The following is a 17,862-nucleotide window of genomic DNA, read 5'->3' as shown; positions in this document are numbered from 1 at the left end:
GTCCCACCCCCATCACCACATGCCCTCCCTCACTGTTGGGCTCCTCCCTCACTTAAGGGGATGCTCTGTGCAGGCCAAGGGAGTGGAGAGCAGGCCTGAGGGGTCAGAGGACATGGAGGAAGAGGGGATACAAAGTAACATGAGAGGGTGGAAAGTATTTGGACCCCCACCCACACTGTCAGCTCCCCACACCTGCATTTCCCTACAGTGGAAAGGCAATGACAACCACTTCGGGATCAGCCAGTTAGGTGGCCTTCACCAGGTGCTGGACATCTCTTTGGGGCCTGCTGGTCCTCACCTGTACCTTCCCCTCAAAACTGGTGTCTAGGCTAAAGCAACAGCTGCTTCCATCCAAATCGGCTTCCTTGCCTCTGTCCTGTTTTTACTAGCCCATTAACAGGACATCCAGAGCATAGTTCTGTTAAATCACCAGGCCCTGGGCACACAGCACTGCAGGCAGCATGGCCACCCAGCTGTTCTCAGCTCAGCCAGGCGTGAGCACTATGCAGTGCCCTGCCCTCAGCCCTCCCACCTCTCACCCACCCATTTCTTGTCTGCTTCCCACCCCCTATCTCCGATACCAGCCATTAGGTCCAAGCTGGTGTATCTGGCTCACTGCCTGGCATTCAGAGGACCCCAGATACTTCCAATGGAATGAAGAGCTTTTGTGAAGTCTCCAGTTTGCTTCTCAGAGTTCTACACAACTACTTGTGCAATTAGAAGGCATTTGTGCAGAGGACCCCAACACCTGGAGCTGGCCAGGTTGCCTACCTACACTGGGCAGGGCAGGAGCCTGGCAGCCCAGGGAGACCAAAGACATTCCGCAGACCATTTCCAGAGCAGGGTAAGGGCTAATCTGACTCAGGGCCAAAGCATGCTGGGATAACAAATAACCCACATCTGTACTCACTTATAAAAGGGCCAGAAGAGTTGGCCAAAGGGACAGGCATTGGTGGCAAAGGGGACAGTGGGGCTTTAAACTTTAGTATATCTTGGGGCAGCTTGAAGGAGAAACAGGGAGGGACTCAGCCAGACCCTATCAAACATTGTATTCACACTGGATGCAAGAACTTGCACCCCGGCACCCATCCTGCAGTACAGGAATCTCCTTTCTTGAGAAGTTCCACCAAAGGTGACAGGCTCTTGACCCCATTTTACAAGAGATTCAGGCGAGGGGTTGGCCAAGCAGGACAGGAGTACTCCCAGCGACCAAGGCACACATAGGGCCCAGGCTCTCCTGCCCTGCGCTGGATGCCCGCATGAATGAAAAGGCCAGAAGGGCCACGCTAAGCAAAGTGGGGTGCCGGCTGCGGCCGCGTTCCACGCGCCTCAAGGCCCGGGCCACTCAGCTCCACGGTGCGGGCGGATGGGGCACGGGGCCCTGGGCGGGGCGCAGCGAGCTGGGCGGGCCAGCGCCTACCCGCTCAAGGAAGTCCCGGCCCCTGGCTTTGGGGAAGTGCCGCCAGGCGCCTGCGCACTGCTCCTGCGCCCCCTCCCCGCGGCCCGCCGGACTTCTGAGCGCACCGGCGGCAGAGGCGGGGAAGCGCGGGAGCGCGGCGGTGGGTGCGCGCGCAGCGCAGGACGGCGGGCAGGCTGTGGGGGAGCGGGCAGGAGCCTCAGAGCGGGCGCCGGGCACTGCCCTTTCTCGCGCACGTGGACCTGGGCTGCAGTGAGACCCGAGCCCAGCCCCCGCGCGTGGGGGAGGGGGCATCGCAGGAGAGTTCCCCTTTTTCTGCAGTTCAGAGCCGGGGGAAGTGATTGCTCAAAGGTGGGGGCCGGAAGAACCCAGGTTTCCGCGTCTCCCGCCCCCCCGAGCCTGGTGGGGAGGGGCAGGGCGGGACACGACACGACACCCAGTCCTCGTCTGCCCCACCCGTTGGGTCCAGCAGCCCTCCGCTGGGCAAGCCGCAGGGGAGGCGCTGCGCCCCCCCGGCCCTAGCCAAGCGGGGCTCCGCGCCAGCCTCCCTCCTGGAACGCCGCAGGAGTACCTCCTGCCGTCTGACTTGAGTCCCCACTACAGCAGAGCACGCCCCTTCGACAGCCAGGGTGGGGCCAGACCGAATCCGGCCCTCCGGCCCCCACCCGCCTTTGGGTCGCCGGTGAGTGGGGCGCCATGGAGACTTCTTTAATTTAAGGGAGGGTGGGGGCGTCAGAGGCTGGATGAAGGGGCCCAGAGGAGGAGATAGGTTCCTCCAGACGACCCCACCGGCAGAAGCTAGGCAAGGGAGGTGGGTGGGGAGTGAGGGTCACTAGGGGCTGCGAGGCCCGGCCTGCCTTGTTGGAGGCCAGTTGGGCTAGCAGCAGATAGGAAAGGTACTAGGCAAAGTATGGGGCTCTGTTAGCCCCCTCCCAAAGGTTACGACATTGTTTTCTGAGATTGTCACTTTTTAATTCTTTTTTTGGCCTGGGCTGGCTGCAGACGTTCTTCTTCCTTCTGTGGAGCAGAACAGCAGCCACTCCCTAGGGATCCTCTGTCCCCAGAGACCAGACTTGTGCCTGCCTGGCCTCTCCCAGCCCAGGCTTGGGGATCAAAGCCTGGGGGGCTGGGGAAGAGGGAGGAGGCCCCCAATGCCAGGATGAGAGGCCAGAAGACCCTGATTCAGACCGTGTGCCCCACAAGAAGGAAAGGCAGTGGTCCAGGGCCCTGTGGGCATTCTGGGGATATGTGTGGTTCCAACTGGGTTGCTGAGGGAGCCAGGTCCAGTGTCTGCCTGGGAGGAAAGGGCTTGCTCCCACCTCTGCACCAAACCAGGTCCCCAGCACCCAGGCTGAACACCACAGACACCCCCTTCTGCCCCACTCTGAGTGGTGCCTCTGAGGACATCTGCAGGGAGAATCTGGAGGAGGAAGAGAGAGCTCTGGGTGCCACCAGACTTCCAGTGGCTGTGCCCCTTCCTTTCCCTAGAAATTTGGCCCCTGGAGGAGCCCTGCTGCAACTATTCTGTGTCCCTATCAGCTCGAGGGAGCCCATGGGACTAGGATCTCAGAGGAAGCCAGGCGGATAGTGAGGGGCCAAGGCCCCCTAAGTGTGTAGCTCTCAGGTATTGTCCCCTCTTGTCAGCACATACAGGGCCCTGGAAGGCACAAAGAGGCCAAAACAGGCAGAAACAGGATTAAAAGGCCACAGCCTGGGGGAGGAGCAGAAGGTGGATAGAAAGTAATGAGAAAATTAAGTGGGATGGATTCTGAGCCTCATGGCCACTAAAAGGGAGGGTGGTGGATATGAAGAGCTGGAGGCCTTGCAGGCCCTGACCTGAACACAGGTGGGCACAGGCAAATGGGGGTAAGGCTTTCAAAACTTCCTCCTGGCCACCTTGCTCCACTGTCCCTGGAGACACTGGGATTGCATTTGGCTTTAGTGAGGGGGATGAGCTCCCTGTACATCCCACTGGTGGTCCAGGGACACTGAGGCTCCAGCTGGGGAGCTACCCCCGCCTCCTTCCCTGACTCGAACACCCTGCAGTTTCTGGAGGTGTTGGGCAGGGAGGGAAGGGGAGCCCACAGTGTTGGAGGGAAGGTGTAAGAGGCATTGAGGACCAAGGAACCTTGTTTCCCCATATACGTTCCTCCTCACCAGTGCATGCTCCACTCCCCACACCCTCAGGAAGTCCTTCCTCAAGTCCCACTCACGTCCTCAATGCTGCAGGCCTAGCTGCCCCTCTGGCCAAGTCCCAGGTGAGTAGTCAGAGTTCTCTGGGTCCCTTTTGGTGGGGAGCACCTCTGCCCACACTCTAACCCCATAGTCTAGCAAAAAGACCCTAGGGGTAAGAAGTAGGTCCAAGTGTCTGACACCCCCACATACCATACACCAGCCTCAAGCCCCAGCCTCCTTGGGAGGGGCTAGGAGCCGGAAACCAAGAAAGAGGAACCCAGGCTTCCGGCTTCCCAGGGACTGAGCAGATGGGGGTGTCCTGGAACCTCCTGTGGGTGCCTCATTTGGGGCCCAGTCTAGAGTGAGAAGCCGAAGGTTGCTGCAGCCCCTTCCTCACTGACCTGGGTCTGCCCCCTGGCCCTAGTGTAAACTAAGGCTGGACGCAAAAACTCTGGAAGGGACATCTCTTCTAGGACCTAGAGAATAGGCAAGGGCCAGAGTCATAGGTGCTTAGTGAGCTTGACCCCTTTCCCCCCCAGGCTGTGGTGAAGGTCCTGGAGTTGGCACCACAGAGCCTGGGCAGTCCCCTCCACCTACCCATGCCCACCCCGCATGAGGCTGAGAAGCAGGTAAGCCACTTCCTCCTCACCTCTGCCCCAGGGAGGGTCGGGGGCAAGCAGGGAGAGGAGCTGGGAGAATCTCTAGGGTATCTGGGGGCCTAGGGTCATGCCCTTGGGAGCATAGCCAGATGCCGGGTCCAGTGGGCTCTGTCCTAGAGGCTGAGGCAGCCCCATCTTTCCCAGCACACAGGGCCAGAGGAGGCGGACAGGCCCCCCCCAATGTCCAGCCATGATGTGGTCCCCCCGGCGGCCCCCAGCCGCAACCCCTGCTGTTTGTGCTGGTGTTGCTGCTGCAGCTGCTCCTGGTATGTGGGCCTGGGGGGCATAGTTCACTGAGAGGGGCCAAACCCAGGGACTCTAGGGACTCACGGGTGGCTCCATGGCATCACCTGTGGGCAGTTGGCCCTTTCTACCTCAAAGCATTGTCCTGTCCCAGGACTGCTGGGCCCTGGTGGCCGGCACCCACTCCCCCTGGAGGACTTTATGTGACTCCTGTGCCTGGTGTACTGAGGGCTCCCCATGTGCAAGGACCAGGCCTGCTGCATGCACACGGGAGCGTTCTGCACACGCCCATCAGTGCCTCTGTGAGCCAGCCCAGGCAACACCCTAGGAGCCCAGAGGAACACAAGAGGCCCAGACCCTGCAATAGGGCACATTTGAGCAGAGACCCAGCTGAGGGAACAGCGGTCCTAGCACATAAGGTATCTGCACGAGGGAAGCAGTGAAGCCTCCAGGTGGTGACAGGATTCCCTTAGGTATGTAGGGAAGCGGAGGGTCATGGGCCTTGCAGAAGCCTGGCCCTCCTCAGGGTCGGGGACCCAGTGGAGTCTACTAAACAGTGATAACGAGGCCTGAGCCCAGGCAAGGGGCTCAGCCATGAATTCAAGGGACAGGACAGGGTGGGGACTGTGTCTACTGAGAAACAGGATGTGGCAGGAACGCAGTGTATCTAGACCTTTGGGCTTTAGATGTCTGTCCCCCAACACAGCAGTTGGCTGGGCATAGACTTGGGGCCAGCACTGACAGAACAAGTTTCCCTTGGAGCCAGGGTCAGGATCCAGGACCAGACAGATGTAAACACACAGACTGAAGGTTCTGACCCTGCATCAACCAGCAGTTCCAATTATTGATATCAGGCCTGCAGTGTGGGCCTGTGAGTAGCCTCTTCAGAAAGAGACAAACAGGTCAGGCTGAGAAGCCCTAGATCCTGCCCATTAAGCCAGGGAAGGGGAGAAGCTGAGGAGCCACAGAAGCACAGATGGTCAAACTACTGACCAGGAAGAAGTACTGGGTACTATGGCCAGGACATCAGCCTGTATAAGTGGATTCAGTAAGGGCCCCAGAACGTGTGGAAAGATCCAATGCTCAGGACCATGCTCCCTACACATGTGCCAGGCACCGATCATGCTTGCTCACATGCCAAGGCCACATGAGGCTATGGCAGCACCTGTGGAAATCCCAGGTGCCCAGGGCAGAGCCACCTTCCTCTCTGCTGCCAGGAACCAAGAGCGGCGGCAAGCATGGCAGGCCTCACAGGAGAGCAAGCTGCAGCCCCTCCCCAGCTGTGATGCCTGGTGAGTTCTGCCGCCAGGGGCATCTGTGTCAAGGGGCAGGAGGGGACAGGCCTAATGTGCTCCGTCCCTGCCTTCAGCACCCCCCCAAGCCCTGAGGAGGTACAGAGCTGGGCGCAGTCCTTCGACAAGCTGATGCACAGCCCCGCGGGCCGCAGTGTGTTCCGCGCCTTCCTGCGGACAGAGTACAGCGAGGAGAACATGCTCTTCTGGCTGGCCTGCGAGGAGCTGAAGGCAGAGGCTAACCAGCACGTGGTGGATGAGAAGGCGCGGCTCATCTATGAGGACTACGTGTCCATCCTGTCCCCCAAGGAGGTGCGCCAGCTGCTGGCACGGGTTGGGGTGGCCTGGGGAGGGTGCCTCTGACCTCGGTGCCCCGTCCCACAGGTGAGCCTGGACTCCCGAGTGCGGGAGGGCATCAACAGGAAGATGCAGGAGCCGTCAGCGCACACATTTGACGACGCGCAGCTGCAGATCTACACGCTCATGCACCGGGACTCGTACCCACGCTTCCTCAGCTCCCCAGCCTACCGCACCCTGCTGCTCCGGGGGTCCCCACAGTCCTCTTCAGAGGCCTAGGCTCCAAAGGGCTCAGGAACTCCACCCTCTGGTGGGCAGACTCAGGGCTCACACTAGTGGCCCCCACATGGCTGGCCCAGGATCTCCAGCCCTGGAAGCAGCCCAGGCCCAGGGGGAAGTGCCACACCCGTGACTCCACCCCTCACCAGCCTGCTGCTGCCCAGGACATGTCTCTTGTTGGTAGCAGGAGACCCTCCTACTTGAGCTGTCTGCACTGCAGAACCAGACCCAGAACCAGATTCAAGTGACAGGACCTGAATATATTTTACATATTCATGAACTCTAATCCTGGAAACATCTCCTTACTGTATGTTTTACCAAGAAAGAAAAAAAAAAAGTTTTCATATTTATCTCCATTCCTACACCCCCAAAATGAGATCTTATTCTTGAAGGTGTAGTTGAAACAGAAGCCTATATTTATGCCCACTTTGTGGGGGGAGACAGGAAAATGAGGGATCATCCTTGACTGTTCCCAGACCCTCCCCACAGCAGGGGCCTCTGGAAGCTGAACTCAGCCTCACCCAGGTGGGCTCCAGACCTGGTGTCTGCCTCCTGAGTCCTGAAGCAGGATCAGGCTTGAGCTGACACAGACTGCAGGAGTCCCTGGTAGGTATCATACCTCCCAGAGGGGTGGCCACTAAGGAGGCAACCTTCCCAAGAGTCCCTTGGTGCTGTCACAATGTTGTCTTCATCATAGGCCCCATAAGGCATCATCTCATTCCTCTGAATTTCTGGGAGCTTCAGTGACTTCAAGCAGGAATTGGCCAAGGGCTGGGACCCCATTCCCTTGGGGCAAACTGCATTCTGTCTCCCCCAGTGGAGGCAGGATGAGGCAGGCTGTCCTAAAGAGGGGGCTGAGCCCTGGCTGCCCGTCCCGTGGGTGGGTGCTGAGCAGGTCAGTCTGACCCCTCACATGGACCCCAGGTTGTCTGTGTGTATACAAAGCCCCTTCCCCACCTGCCCTCACAGCCAAGTCGGTAGGGCCTGCCCCATGGCACACTCAGGAGAGGCAGCGCCACCCCATCATCCTGGCCTCGTGTCACAGGTGATCTCTCCAAAAGTCGCCTAAGCTCTTGCCTCAGGAGCTGCCCTGCTAGGGCTAAGCCCAAGAGTTGCCTGTCCACAGCAGCAGAGAAGAAACAGATAGGCTCAGTTGAAGCCTGTGTATAGCCCACCAGGAGCAAGGCCCAAGGATGGCAAACAAGACATTTAATAACAGGGCAAAGGGCAGACAGGTGCACACCAGGCAGCTGGGGCAGGGCATGCCGTCTACTGGGGGTCTCCAGAGAAGCTGTGTCCACCAAGAATGCAGGAGGGGCAGCATTGGCCAGGACCTGGGGCTATAGCGCAACTGCACAAGTGCTCAGCAGAACTGCAGGGAAGCAGTGAGGCGACCAAGCCATGGTTTCAGGACCGCCAGGGCTGGGGTCTCCACCCGCCCCCACCATCCCTGAAATGACTAGGAGGCAGGCTGGGCATGGCCATCCCTGGTTCACGCCACAGACCCTACATAAGCCAAGGTACCCACTTACAGAGAATAGGGTTGGGGGTTGTCCTGAGCCCACCCACCTACCTTCCAGCGGTTTCCACATTCATTGCAAACAACAAAGGTGGTCATGGGCTCATCAGAGCTGCGGGTCTGTACCTGTAGGGCAGGTGGAGCCCAGGGTCACCACCAATCTCTGCCAAGGGTGTCCCTTGACCTAAGCAGTGCTGGCCTCAGCCCCTGGGGCAGCCTGGGTGACCTGATCTGAGAATGCCCAGTCTTCCAGAGCTGAGCCTGTTGGTACATGAGCCACCAATGGGGAAGTCCTTGTATGGGTTCGAAGGGCCTAGCAAAGCTAAGACTGTCAGCTGAGAATAGGAGGGACCCCATATTGGGGTGACGAGCAGGGATGCCAGTGACCATAGCCACCTTCCAGGAGGCACAAGGGCAAGCCTCATCCCACAGGACCATGGGAAACCAAGACAGCCCTGCACAGACCAAGGCCCCTTGCAGGGCTGGGGCCTTGTTTCCACAGGGAAACAGCAGTTCTCACTGGCCTCCGCAGCCTCACCAGACAAAGACTTATAACCTCCACCTTCTTCCCAAGCTCCCACCGTCACTTGTCTCCCCAGACACTTGGGCATCCATTTCCACAGCAGGGTCAGGATCCTGCCTGCACTGACATCCTCATGTCTCCTGTACTAGGCAGGACAGCCCTCCAGCTTCTGTACCCCAGATCAAGTGGGACACTACTTACTAGGCTGGGAGTCCTGGGGAAATGAGGGCCCTGAAAATGCAGGAGAAATCCACACTTGGGCCTCTGCCCTGGCCTAAGTCCAGGCATGAGAGCAGCCCCCACCCAGCCAGGCGGTGACAGGTGTGGGCTCCAAGGAGAGTATGAATGCCCAAAGACATGGGCTCAGGAAGTGGCAGCCACTCGCCTGCGTGTAGGTACAGTTCTTCTTCCTGCACTTGCCACAGGTGAACAGGTCTGTCTGAGTGCCACCTGTGCGTGCCATCTGGTGCTCGCGGATGGCCTCCTTGGTCATGGCCTTGCGGATCTCCTTCAGCTCATCACTGGCCATCTCCTGGGGTGAGGGGCCAAGCACTCAGCCTGCAGCCCCACAGAAGCAGCCCCCAGCCCCTGCAGTGGGGCTCACCTCCGAGGTCATCACCGCAATCTGCTGGGGGGTTATGGCACCACACAGCACATTCCGCCGGAGGTCAGGGTTCTTGGCATCCTTCAGGTTGGCAATGCGACTGCGCACACGGTTCTTGTACTTCATGTCTGTGTTTCCCACATCCCGGAAGATGCGTGCAGGCATTTAAGGACCCATGAGGCCACTGTGCTCCACCTGCCCTGCTGGGGGCCATGTGGGGATGTTCTGCCCAGCTACACAGGAGCACTCCACCCACCCAGGCCTGGTGAGGAGCTGAGGGGCCACAGTGCTGCACCTCCCCCAGACACATTCCTAACTGAGATCTAGGCCCCACCAGCAGGCCATGCCAGCCTCTTGGCTCCTCCAGGGAGGGCCCTCCCAGGGCTAGCCACCCCATGATCCAGAGAGGCACAGGGCAGCCCAGCAATGGTATCCCCCAGCCACCAAGAGGACCTGGGGCCAGTAGCCTATAGACCACCAGAAGCCCTGGGCCCCAAAATCCCTGCACAAAGGATATATTCCTCAATCTGGGCCGACAGTCGCTCACAGTCTGCACCAACAGCCGCATGGTCATCTGCAAGAGGGAGCCCTCACTTGCCACCCACTTGCTTTTCTGCCTGCACCAAACCCTGGCAGCGAGGAGATACACTCACATCCCTGGGGTCACTGCCCAGGATCCAGGTTCCCTGGTAACCCCAAACACCTCCTGCCTCCTCCAGGGTCACAACAGATTGGGGGAAGAGAGCCACATCCCTGAAGCAGGCCTCTACAGCAGGCAGGGGCAGGCCACCCTGTGAGTCTGGGTGCATATCCAGCCAGGGCCTGCCAGGCACTCACGGTCTGTTTGCAGGGCAGCGGTCAGCATCTCCCGGCACTTGTTGCGCACAGCATCACAGGTAACAGGCACTGGGGGAAACGTGGTAATCCTTGGGGTGGACAGCATCCTGGGCAGCTCCGGCCTCTTGCGGCTGGAGAGACAGGGTTAGACTTAAGGCCACAGGCACCCTAGTAGGATGCTGGTCCCCAGGAAAGTAAATGTCATGGCACTGTCCCCACCTTCAAAGCCAGTCTGCTGTACCCTGACAGGCCCTGGCAATGGCCTATCTTCAGTCAATGCCCATGCAGCCTGCCCAGCTCCCCAGAGGGAAAAGTAGACTGTAAAGTCCCTAGTGATCAGGGCTCACGCCCCAAATGGGGACAGAATGCTGGATTCTTCTCCCAGAATGATCTGTGCAGCATCCCCAGCTGCTCAAAATGAGCTGGGGATTTCCTGACACCTCTAAAATGTTCCCCTTGCAGAGGACCCAACCATGGGCCACTTTACAAATACCTCCCTCTGTTGATGGCAAACCAAGGACAGGGAGTGACCTATAGCTGCCTGGAGGAAAGATGACGCAGGAGCTGCCCAAAGTTCAGCCTGTCCTGACCAGGGCCCAGCCTCCATTCACTTACTGCCCAGACTGGTCAAGGGCAAAGCGACCCTCAACCACAGCCTGTCACCAGCAGAATTCCCAGTCTCCATAGCAACAGGGGCCTGACTTCCCTCCTGGGGACAGTGATGGCCACATATACTTTCAGGACAGGAGAGGGGAATCAGACACCCTGCTTCTGATTCTGAGCAGGATCTTGTAGAAGGGGTTCCAGCCTCAGGCTGAAGGGGACATCCAGAGCAGGCCAGTGAGAACTAGACCAGGACAGGGTCTTGAGGAAGCAGGCAGAGGGTTCCTACAGAGGATCAGATGTGCAGCAGCTCTCTGCTGAGGAAGATGTATGTCAGGGGTCTCATTGACATCTGGGAAGACATGGCCACCCACCTCAGATGGCTGGGGCAGGGAGTCTCAGCTGTGAGACACAGTGCCCAGCATGAGGCTGACAAACATCCTTAGAGAAAGCCCCTTCTTCAGTGCAGTGCCTAAGCACATGAGCATCAGCACCCTTTTTCTGCTGAGGCAGGAGGGTGTACACCTGAATTCAGGTATGCTACCTGGGATCCATGGCCTCTGAGCCATCCTTTGAGGATGATGTGGGCAGAGGTGTGCCCTTCCCCCGGTTCCTGGTTTTGGCATCAGAAGCATCTGCCATTGTCAGAAAAGAGAGGGACAGACTGCTCAGGGGCAGGCCACCATCAAGGTTCAGTCCATCACCACCAGCCCTTGTCCAACAAAGTGCCAGGAGGCCACCAGGTCCTCCTGCCAGTGGTCCTCTCTCCCCCATCAAGCCCATCTACCTCCCCTCACATTCCCCCACTCAAGCAGCTCACTGTGAGGCCCCTCCAGGGCCCCCTCCTGCCCATCCAGGGCCTGCCTTGGGGACTAGGACATGAATATGGTACTCCCAAAGGCCACACAACTGGAAAGTCTCAAGAGATGATGATCGTCTCTCAAGGGTGTGGACAGAACTCAGGAGAGGCTTGGTCCTTCCCAGGTCCAGAAACAAGGCTACCTCCCTACCCCATGGGGGATCTGTGCCGCCCAGGCATCCTGTCCCCAGGAGGAGACCATCTTCCCTCAACCCAACTTTCTCTAGTGGTAGCTCCATCTCCTCCTCCTCCATCACTGGGAACCTGGAGCATCCTGGCCTTACCCTTCTCCTCTGTGTGATCTAAAACAGCCCAACTCCCTCTTTCTAGGGCTCCTGGATGTCCTCAATGTTCAGTCCAGGTTCTGCACTGGACTCTGCTCTCTACCTGTTCTATATGGAAATCACTCCCCAACACACACCTTTGTTCCAATAGTCATGCCCTACAGACTATCCCACCCATCACTGATGGGCACCCATTGGTCCACTTCCACCCTGAGCTTGGCTCCAGACTTCCTGTAGCCCACTTCCAGGAGGCCAGCTCAGGGTAGCACAGCCAGCAAGAGGCCAAGTGTCCCCTGAACCAGCATGTGGCCTGACCCACACCCAGGAGCTTCTTCCAGGACTTGATGAGGGACTTGGCCAGCGCAATGACCTCCTCGTCCGAGCTCTGTTTCCGCAGGGCGTTGACAGACATCCCAACACGGGTGGACTGCAAGGCAAGTGGCCTAGGTTGGGAGATAGTGGAGACCCATCCCAGGAGTCAAACCCTCTTAGCAGACCCTTGGTGGCTTCCATAAGGCAGGGTCTGGGGATAAGTCATGAGGAAGTAGACACCTCTCTTAGTGGCTCTTGTCCCATTTGGAACTCAGGACAGAGTGAGTTATTCTGAGATGTACCCTCCCTGCCTCATCAAGCATTAGAGAAAGGCAGGAACCCTCTCCTCAAAACTGGTGTTTGTGCCAACCAAACCCTAGGGTGGGGGTAGGCATAGGAAGCCCTGCCACATGCCAGCGGCATGACTATTCCTGGAACTGTGCTGGGCTGCAGCAGGCAGGGCCTACCTGGAGCAGGTGTAGAGTGATAGGCATGGCCTTCAGCTCCCGCAGCAGGTCCATGGCTCCCTCCTGGAAGGAGAAAGGACCTTCATAAAGGAACTTTAGACCTCAGCAGACAATCTTACCTCCTGCCCATGAGGGAAGACACAAGGCAGTAACAATTTGGAGATCAGAAAGAAACCATAATTATTCCACCAGGAGATGCTCAGAGCTCTGCACCAAGAGAGTTTCTGCCCCATGTCAGGGGGGCTTTATTGCCCCTATCTCAGGGTAGGAGAAGGAAGGGCTTTGTAGTCTCACTCCTCACAGGTAACATGGCTTCCCAACCATATCCCTGGCAATGACCTCCCTGACCTCACTCAACATCAGGTCATTGACCAAACAAGAAGAGTAGAAAGGCCACAGCTCCTTCCCAGTAGTAAGGAACACACCCAGATGAAGGTATACCCCAAGTTCCTTGGCCCCCTGTCCCATCCAGGCCCTGGTGGGTAGGATAGCCACTCCTTATAGTGCTCAGCAGGCCAAACCCTTAGGGAACCCTCACTCTGGTTACACCACAACTAGCACCCACAAGGCTCATAGTCCCACTCCTCATGTATCGCCCCAGGACAGCCCCCATCCCTCCTCTGGACCTTGCAACAAATCCCCTGGTCTCCCTCCTCTGCTCCATCCCTGCCCAAGATCTTTATTTCCTTAAAATCTTCATCATACTTCCACAGCAGACGAGCTCCTCCATATTCCCTAAGGGTGCCACCCCAGGACCCTTGCTCCTGAAGATGCTCTGCCCAATACCCTCCCCAGCACATTGACAGATTTCATGCCCCCCAGCTTTGTTCAAACACCTTCTCCTACTTAGGACTCACCTCATGTAATACCCTACCCTGCCCCTGCCTTGCTGTCCTCCACAAACCACATCACTTTATCCTGCTGTATGCTCACATTGTGTCTCCCCACACTACAAGGGGGCCAAGACAACCCACCCAGCCACTCAGGTAGAGAAGCTGGCCTGCCCTAGTATGTGTGACTTCTATGCTAAGGCACCCCCTGTTTACCCCACCAAGGTAGATCCTACCCCTCTGGCCCTGCAAAGACCAGCCCTGAGGTGACCTCTGGGAGGACAGGTGATCCCCCAGAGGCAAAGGCAGTCCTCCCCTGCAGCCATGTGCACCAGGTGACACAGCTCCAGAGAGTCATAAAAACCACACTAAAGCCACAAGTCCCCAAGGGTCCTCTCAAGTGCTGCAAGAACCCGGGAGGCCCCTCCTCTGCATCCTCTCATGCTGTGCTTCCACCAGCCATCCATGCCTTGTCACCCCTCCTGCCAGCTCATGTGTTGCCATCAGAAGCATCTGCCATTGTCAGAAAACAGAGGGACAGACTGCTCAGGGGCAGGTCACCATCAAGGTTCAGTTCATGACCACCAGCCCTTGTCCAACAAAGTGCCAGGAGGCCACCAGGTCCTCCTGCCAGTGGTCCTCTCTCCCCCATCAAGCCCATCTACCTCCCCTCACATTCCCCCATCTCAGCCCCCTCCCACTTAGGGTTCCTTCAAGGAACAAAACACCTTTCTACGGTCAGCAGGTCATTATTCACTCCCTCTCTGCTGCCCACCATAACCCAGAGATAAGTAAGCACAGTCTTGGAGGGGTTGTTTCCAGCTTAAACAAATGTGTGGGAGCCTGCCCCCTTCCTGGTGTACACCCTAGGCCCGACCATGGCCAACGGGAGCCCAGGCCCAACCCTGCTTGTTCCAAATAGCTACCCGGACCCACACTGAAGTCACAGCCCTGGGCAGGCTACACAGGCCTGAAAAGCCCGTGACTCAGCCGCCTTCACCACCCGGAGTTGTCCCGTGGGGGCGCGGTCCCATTCAGTGCGCTGGCGGGCTCCTTCCAGACCCCTCCCCACCCGAGCCAGGCAGGATGCAGGATGCGCAAAGGATGCTCCCTGGAGGCTGCACGGGTTGCCAACGTATGAAGCTGGGCTGGACCCTGGAGGCCTCGCACGCCTCGCACGCCTCCTCTGAGGCTCAGCATCCGCAGTCAAGCGGTCTGGCTGCAGGGGCAGAGCCGGCCCTACTCCGCTCTCCACCACCTGCCCACACCGGCTGGCTGCTGGCTGAGGCCCGGCTAAGGGAGGGAGAGAATTTATTAGAGGAACCTCGTTCTTAAGGGTTGTGACAGACAAGGAGAAGCCGGGCCAGGGCAGGAACGCCTCCCGCCGCCTTCGGGCCGGAGGGCCGGCAGGGCGGGGCGGCGTCTAATCCAGAGCGGTGGTCCGGGGACGAGGTGGAGGGCGGGCCCGGGGCGGGGGTCTCGGCCAGGGCGACATCTCGTCCCGCCTGCGGTGGGCACGATGGGGTCTCGGCGGGATTCGGGACCCGGGGTCCTGGCGGCCCGCGCCCCTCACCGCGCTCTTTCTGGTCACCATCTTGTCCAACCTCCGGGCGATCCGCGCAATTTCCTCCTCCTTGCCCATCATCGCCTTGGGGCCAGCACCCTGCTCAGCTCAGCAACCCAGCCCGGCCGGACCAGGGCCGCAGCCGCCGCGACCCTCGGCCCAAACCCCCCGATCGGCGGCTGCGCACTGCATGATGAGATGCGGAGTCCCCGCCCCACGGACTACAACTCCCAGAAGCTCCAGCGGCGCACACAGCTTCCTGGGAAAAGTAGTCCTGACAAGGCCTCCAGCGGATGACCCAGCCCACAATACCCTGCGCAGAGGACGAGAGGGCGGGGCGGGGAAGGAGTGGGAGGAGGGAGGGGCGGGGCAGTCAGGGCGGAGCGGAGTGGGGGCGGGGCTAGGATGAAAAGAGGAGCGGCGAACAGGGAGCAGGGCAACGGGCGGCGAGGGACTAAGGTGAGAAGGAGGAGCGACGGGCGGGGCGGGAGGAGCTAGGAGGAGGAGGCGTGGGCGGGGCGGGGAGGGACTAGGGAAGGAGGAGGAGCGACGGGCAAGGAGGGGAAGGGCTAGGGGAGTAGGAGGCGCGGGCGGGGTGGGACGGGACTAGGGGAGCAGGAGGCGTGGGCGGGGCAGGGAGGAACTAGGGGAGGAGGAGGGGCGACGGGCGGGACGGGGAGGGGCTAGGGAAGGAGGAGGCGCTGGGCCGGCCACGATGACTTCTTTACGTTTGTTCCCTGTCGCTCCCACTTTCCAGATGTTCTCCTGGTTCCCTTTTCCCTGTCCTGTGGCTCCGCTGACCCCTGCACTCGTCGTCCTAGGGCATAGTTTGAATTGTTCATGCCTCTGGTAGAGGTTCCTCCACCAAGAAGCCTGCGGGCATTGGGCGGTGTGAGGGGCAGTAGCCAGAAGTGGGGCCTGGAAGGATGCCGGCCCCTTGAGGAAGACGCCCTGGAATCCTGGAGAGGCTGTGAGGACAAGTCCAGCCTCCGAAGTCAGCCTTCCAGGGCACAGATCCCAAGCTCTGCACACTGACTGCTTTTTCCTCAGTCCCCCCACCTGTGACTTGGGACTATAGAGTCCCCTCACAGCACTACTGTCAGGATGATGTGCACTGACTCATACTGGGAACAGAACAGGGCGGTTAGCTCTCGTGGCATTGCCACGGAGGTTTCCAGGAAGGGACAGATTGCCCTCAGCCAGAGGATGCCAGGTCAGAGAGAGAAGAGGCACAGGGCCAGCATCTCCACCACTGCCTTCCACCTGCTCAGGATGCAGATGCTGGGTGGTGTACTGGAGGGGCACAAATCTGGGGGAGAGTGCAGGCCAAGGGACTGGTGACTATATTCTTATGGGGCCTACTGTTACTGAAATTAAAGCCAAAGAACCATGAGGCCAGGTGGCAGGTTGGGCTGACCAGACACCCTGGGCTGACCAGCCCTGGGCTCTCAGTGTCATTAATTAGATATGATTGAACTCCCAGGAGTTATTGTGCAAATGGAAACATGGTCATGGTCAGTTATGAGATTCATCTTCTTTAATATTTATTTTTTACTTGTAGTTGGACACAATACCTTTATTTAATTTACTTATTTTTATGTGGTGCTGAGAATTGAACCCAGGGCCTCCGCACATGCTAGGTGAGCGCTCTACCGCTGAGCCTCAATCCCAGCCTGAGAGTCACCTTTATCACGAGGAAAAAGCATGGGATTCCTTATAGGTAACAGTGTTTACAAATGCACCCCATGATGGGTGAACACAGCCGTCCCAGCTTCCACATGGACTGATTTTGCCCCTTTTTGTGAGCCAGGTCTATTTTTCAGCCCAGCCTAACCAAGCTAATCCTCTGTGGCCAGTATCCTGTGTGCAGGAGTGAAGGCTAAGTGTCCAGCCACACCATGAGCTCCAAGAGAGGCTGGAACCACATACTCTTCAACCACCTTCTGAAGAGCTGATACCAACCATACCAACGAGCTGTCAGGATCCCATAAAACCAGTTCTGGGGCTACCCTTGTGCGAGAACCCCAGAAGAATGGCTTCAGAGCTCCAGGCTGTGAGGGCTGCACAGTTGGCTCCCCGCCATCCATGGTGTCAGGTCCATGAACACTGCCCAGCCAGCCCTTGGAGACACAGGTTTCTCAGGACAGAATTGATTTGAAGGCCACCTGAAGGAAGCCCATACCCAAGCTGAGGGAACCTCTGACTACCAGGATGCATCATCACGTCACCCCCACATGCTCTGTGTACTGTTGCTGGGAACCCCAATGGTCACTTCACCCAGGAGTGAACCTTGCCCTTCAGTGAGTCAGGAAATCAGCACTTGAGTTTTAAGGGTGACAGTTGTGGGGAGATGCTTCATAGCTGTGTGCTGATACGATCGATCAGTTTCCTTTACAGTCCCGTGCGTTTCACTCAGATACTGTCGTTTTGCATGGCACCAACACAAGGACAGGGAACTGAGGAGCTTCCAGCCAAGCACCAGGGCTGCTTGCTGAGCAGAGTGCGGTGCTGGGCTGCAAGTCTTGGGCTCACTTCCCTCCTCCAGAAGAGGCCAGATAGCGTCCCTCCTTGGGCTGCAGTAGGGCCATATGAGATGGCTCAAAGGAGTCTGCCATATCTAGGGGGTCTCCCCTGGGCTCCCTTGGTATAGCCCTTGAGGAAGAAGGCTGGGAGGCTGGGTCTCTGTGCAGGAGGTGTCTCCTGAGTGGGTCCAGCCTGTGGGCTGCATCAGGGTACAGGCTGAGAAGCATGATAGCCTGGCCCACAGCAGGAACAGGTGAGGAAAGGAAGGAGTAGACCAGGCAGATGGGGTGTTAGAGGCTTCCATCTGGGTGGGTCCCACTGAGGCTGGAAGTGGCCCATGATATGAGCAGCAACAGCCTGTAGGTGGCAGGAACGAGCCACAGACGGGCCTGGACATTTCATCCTTCCCTAGGGAGGTCCAGCAAGCTCCCAGCAGGAGTCACACTGTCCAGACAGGACCACTAAGCAACCAGGATGAGAATGTGGCCCATCCTGAATGGCTCTTGCTTATAAGGTTGTGGCACCGACCAACTCCAACACTCCTAATCCCAGTCTTAGAATCCCTGTTCCCAGGC

The 17,862-nt window shown here is 58.5% G+C and overlaps 2 protein-coding genes across 14 annotated transcripts; one reads left to right on the top strand and one right to left on the bottom strand.

Moving 5' to 3' along the window:
- The first annotated feature begins 1,588 nt into the window (after positions 1-1,588).
- Rgs19 (regulator of G protein signaling 19) lies at positions 1,589-6,718 on the top strand. 9 transcript variants are annotated; one of them, XM_027954256.2, is made up of 7 exons: positions 1,589-2,099; positions 3,578-3,675; positions 4,132-4,221; positions 4,403-4,517; positions 5,675-5,786; positions 5,864-6,098; positions 6,171-6,718. In XM_027954256.2, the coding sequence occupies exons 3-7, from the start codon at positions 4,192-4,194 to the stop codon at positions 6,360-6,362; spliced, it is 684 nt and encodes a 227-aa protein (XP_027810057.2). In that variant the 5' UTR covers positions 1,589-2,099; positions 3,578-3,675; positions 4,132-4,191; the 3' UTR covers positions 6,363-6,718. The 9 variants fall into 9 exon arrangements, with proteins under 9 accessions (XP_027810057.2, XP_027810059.2, XP_027810062.2 ...); XM_027954258.2 differs by having other exon boundaries at positions 1,593-2,099; positions 4,396-4,517; XM_027954260.2 differs by having other exon boundaries at positions 1,600-2,099; positions 5,712-5,786.
- A 793-nt stretch (positions 6,719-7,511) lies between these two features.
- On the bottom strand, positions 7,512-14,997 carry Tcea2 (transcription elongation factor A2). 5 transcript variants are annotated; one of them, XM_071609104.1, is made up of 11 exons: positions 14,774-14,996; positions 12,371-12,433; positions 11,907-12,018; positions 10,993-11,083; positions 9,846-9,976; positions 9,526-9,582; positions 9,009-9,163; positions 8,790-8,936; positions 8,606-8,635; positions 7,936-8,007; positions 7,512-7,734 (listed from the first exon to the last, which is right to left on the bottom strand). In XM_071609104.1, the coding sequence occupies exons 1-11, from the start codon at positions 14,843-14,845 to the stop codon at positions 7,726-7,728; spliced, it is 939 nt and encodes a 312-aa protein (XP_071465205.1). In that variant the 5' UTR covers positions 14,846-14,996; the 3' UTR covers positions 7,512-7,725. The 5 variants fall into 5 exon arrangements, with proteins under 5 accessions (XP_071465205.1, XP_071465206.1, XP_071465207.1 ...); XM_071609105.1 differs by having other exon boundaries at positions 11,913-12,018; positions 14,774-14,995; XM_071609106.1 differs by lacking the exon at positions 9,526-9,582 and having other exon boundaries at positions 9,009-9,136; positions 14,774-14,997.
- Positions 14,998-17,862: the final 2,865 nt, after the last annotated feature.

The sequence above is a fragment of the Marmota flaviventris genome, chromosome 2 (assembly GCF_047511675.1).
Source record: "Marmota flaviventris isolate mMarFla1 chromosome 2, mMarFla1.hap1, whole genome shotgun sequence".
NCBI classification, from domain to species: Eukaryota; Metazoa; Chordata; class Mammalia; order Rodentia; family Sciuridae; genus Marmota; species Marmota flaviventris.
The sequence above is the reverse complement of the archived record's forward strand: the minus strand, read 5'-3'. Positions and strand labels throughout refer to the sequence as shown.

What these genes read in the sequence shown, in the direction of transcription:
- Tcea2 (XM_071609104.1), bottom strand. Translation starts at nt 14,845, where the DNA reads ATGATGGGCAAGGAGGAGGAAATTGCGCGGATCGCCCGGAGGTTGGAC. An exon ending in TCACTCTACACCTGCTCCAG is followed by an intron (nt 12,019 to 12,370) that starts GTAGGCCCTGCC and finishes CTTGCCTTGCAG; the next exon opens with TCCACCCGTGTTGGGATGTC. An exon ending in AGAACTGTACCTACACGCAG is followed by an intron (nt 8,636 to 8,789) that starts GCGAGTGGCTGC and finishes CTGCATTTTCAG; the next exon opens with GGCCCTCATTTCCCCAGGAC.
- Rgs19 (XM_027954255.3), top strand. Translation starts at nt 5,509, where the DNA reads ATGGCCAGGACATCAGCCTGTATAAGTGGATTCAGTAAGGGCCCCAGA. An exon ending in CTCCCCAGCTGTGATGCCTG is followed by an intron (nt 5,787 to 5,863) that starts GTGAGTTCTGCC and finishes CCCTGCCTTCAG; the next exon opens with CACCCCCCCAAGCCCTGAGG. An exon ending in CCATCCTGTCCCCCAAGGAG is followed by an intron (nt 6,099 to 6,170) that starts GTGCGCCAGCTG and finishes CCCGTCCCACAG; the next exon opens with GTGAGCCTGGACTCCCGAGT.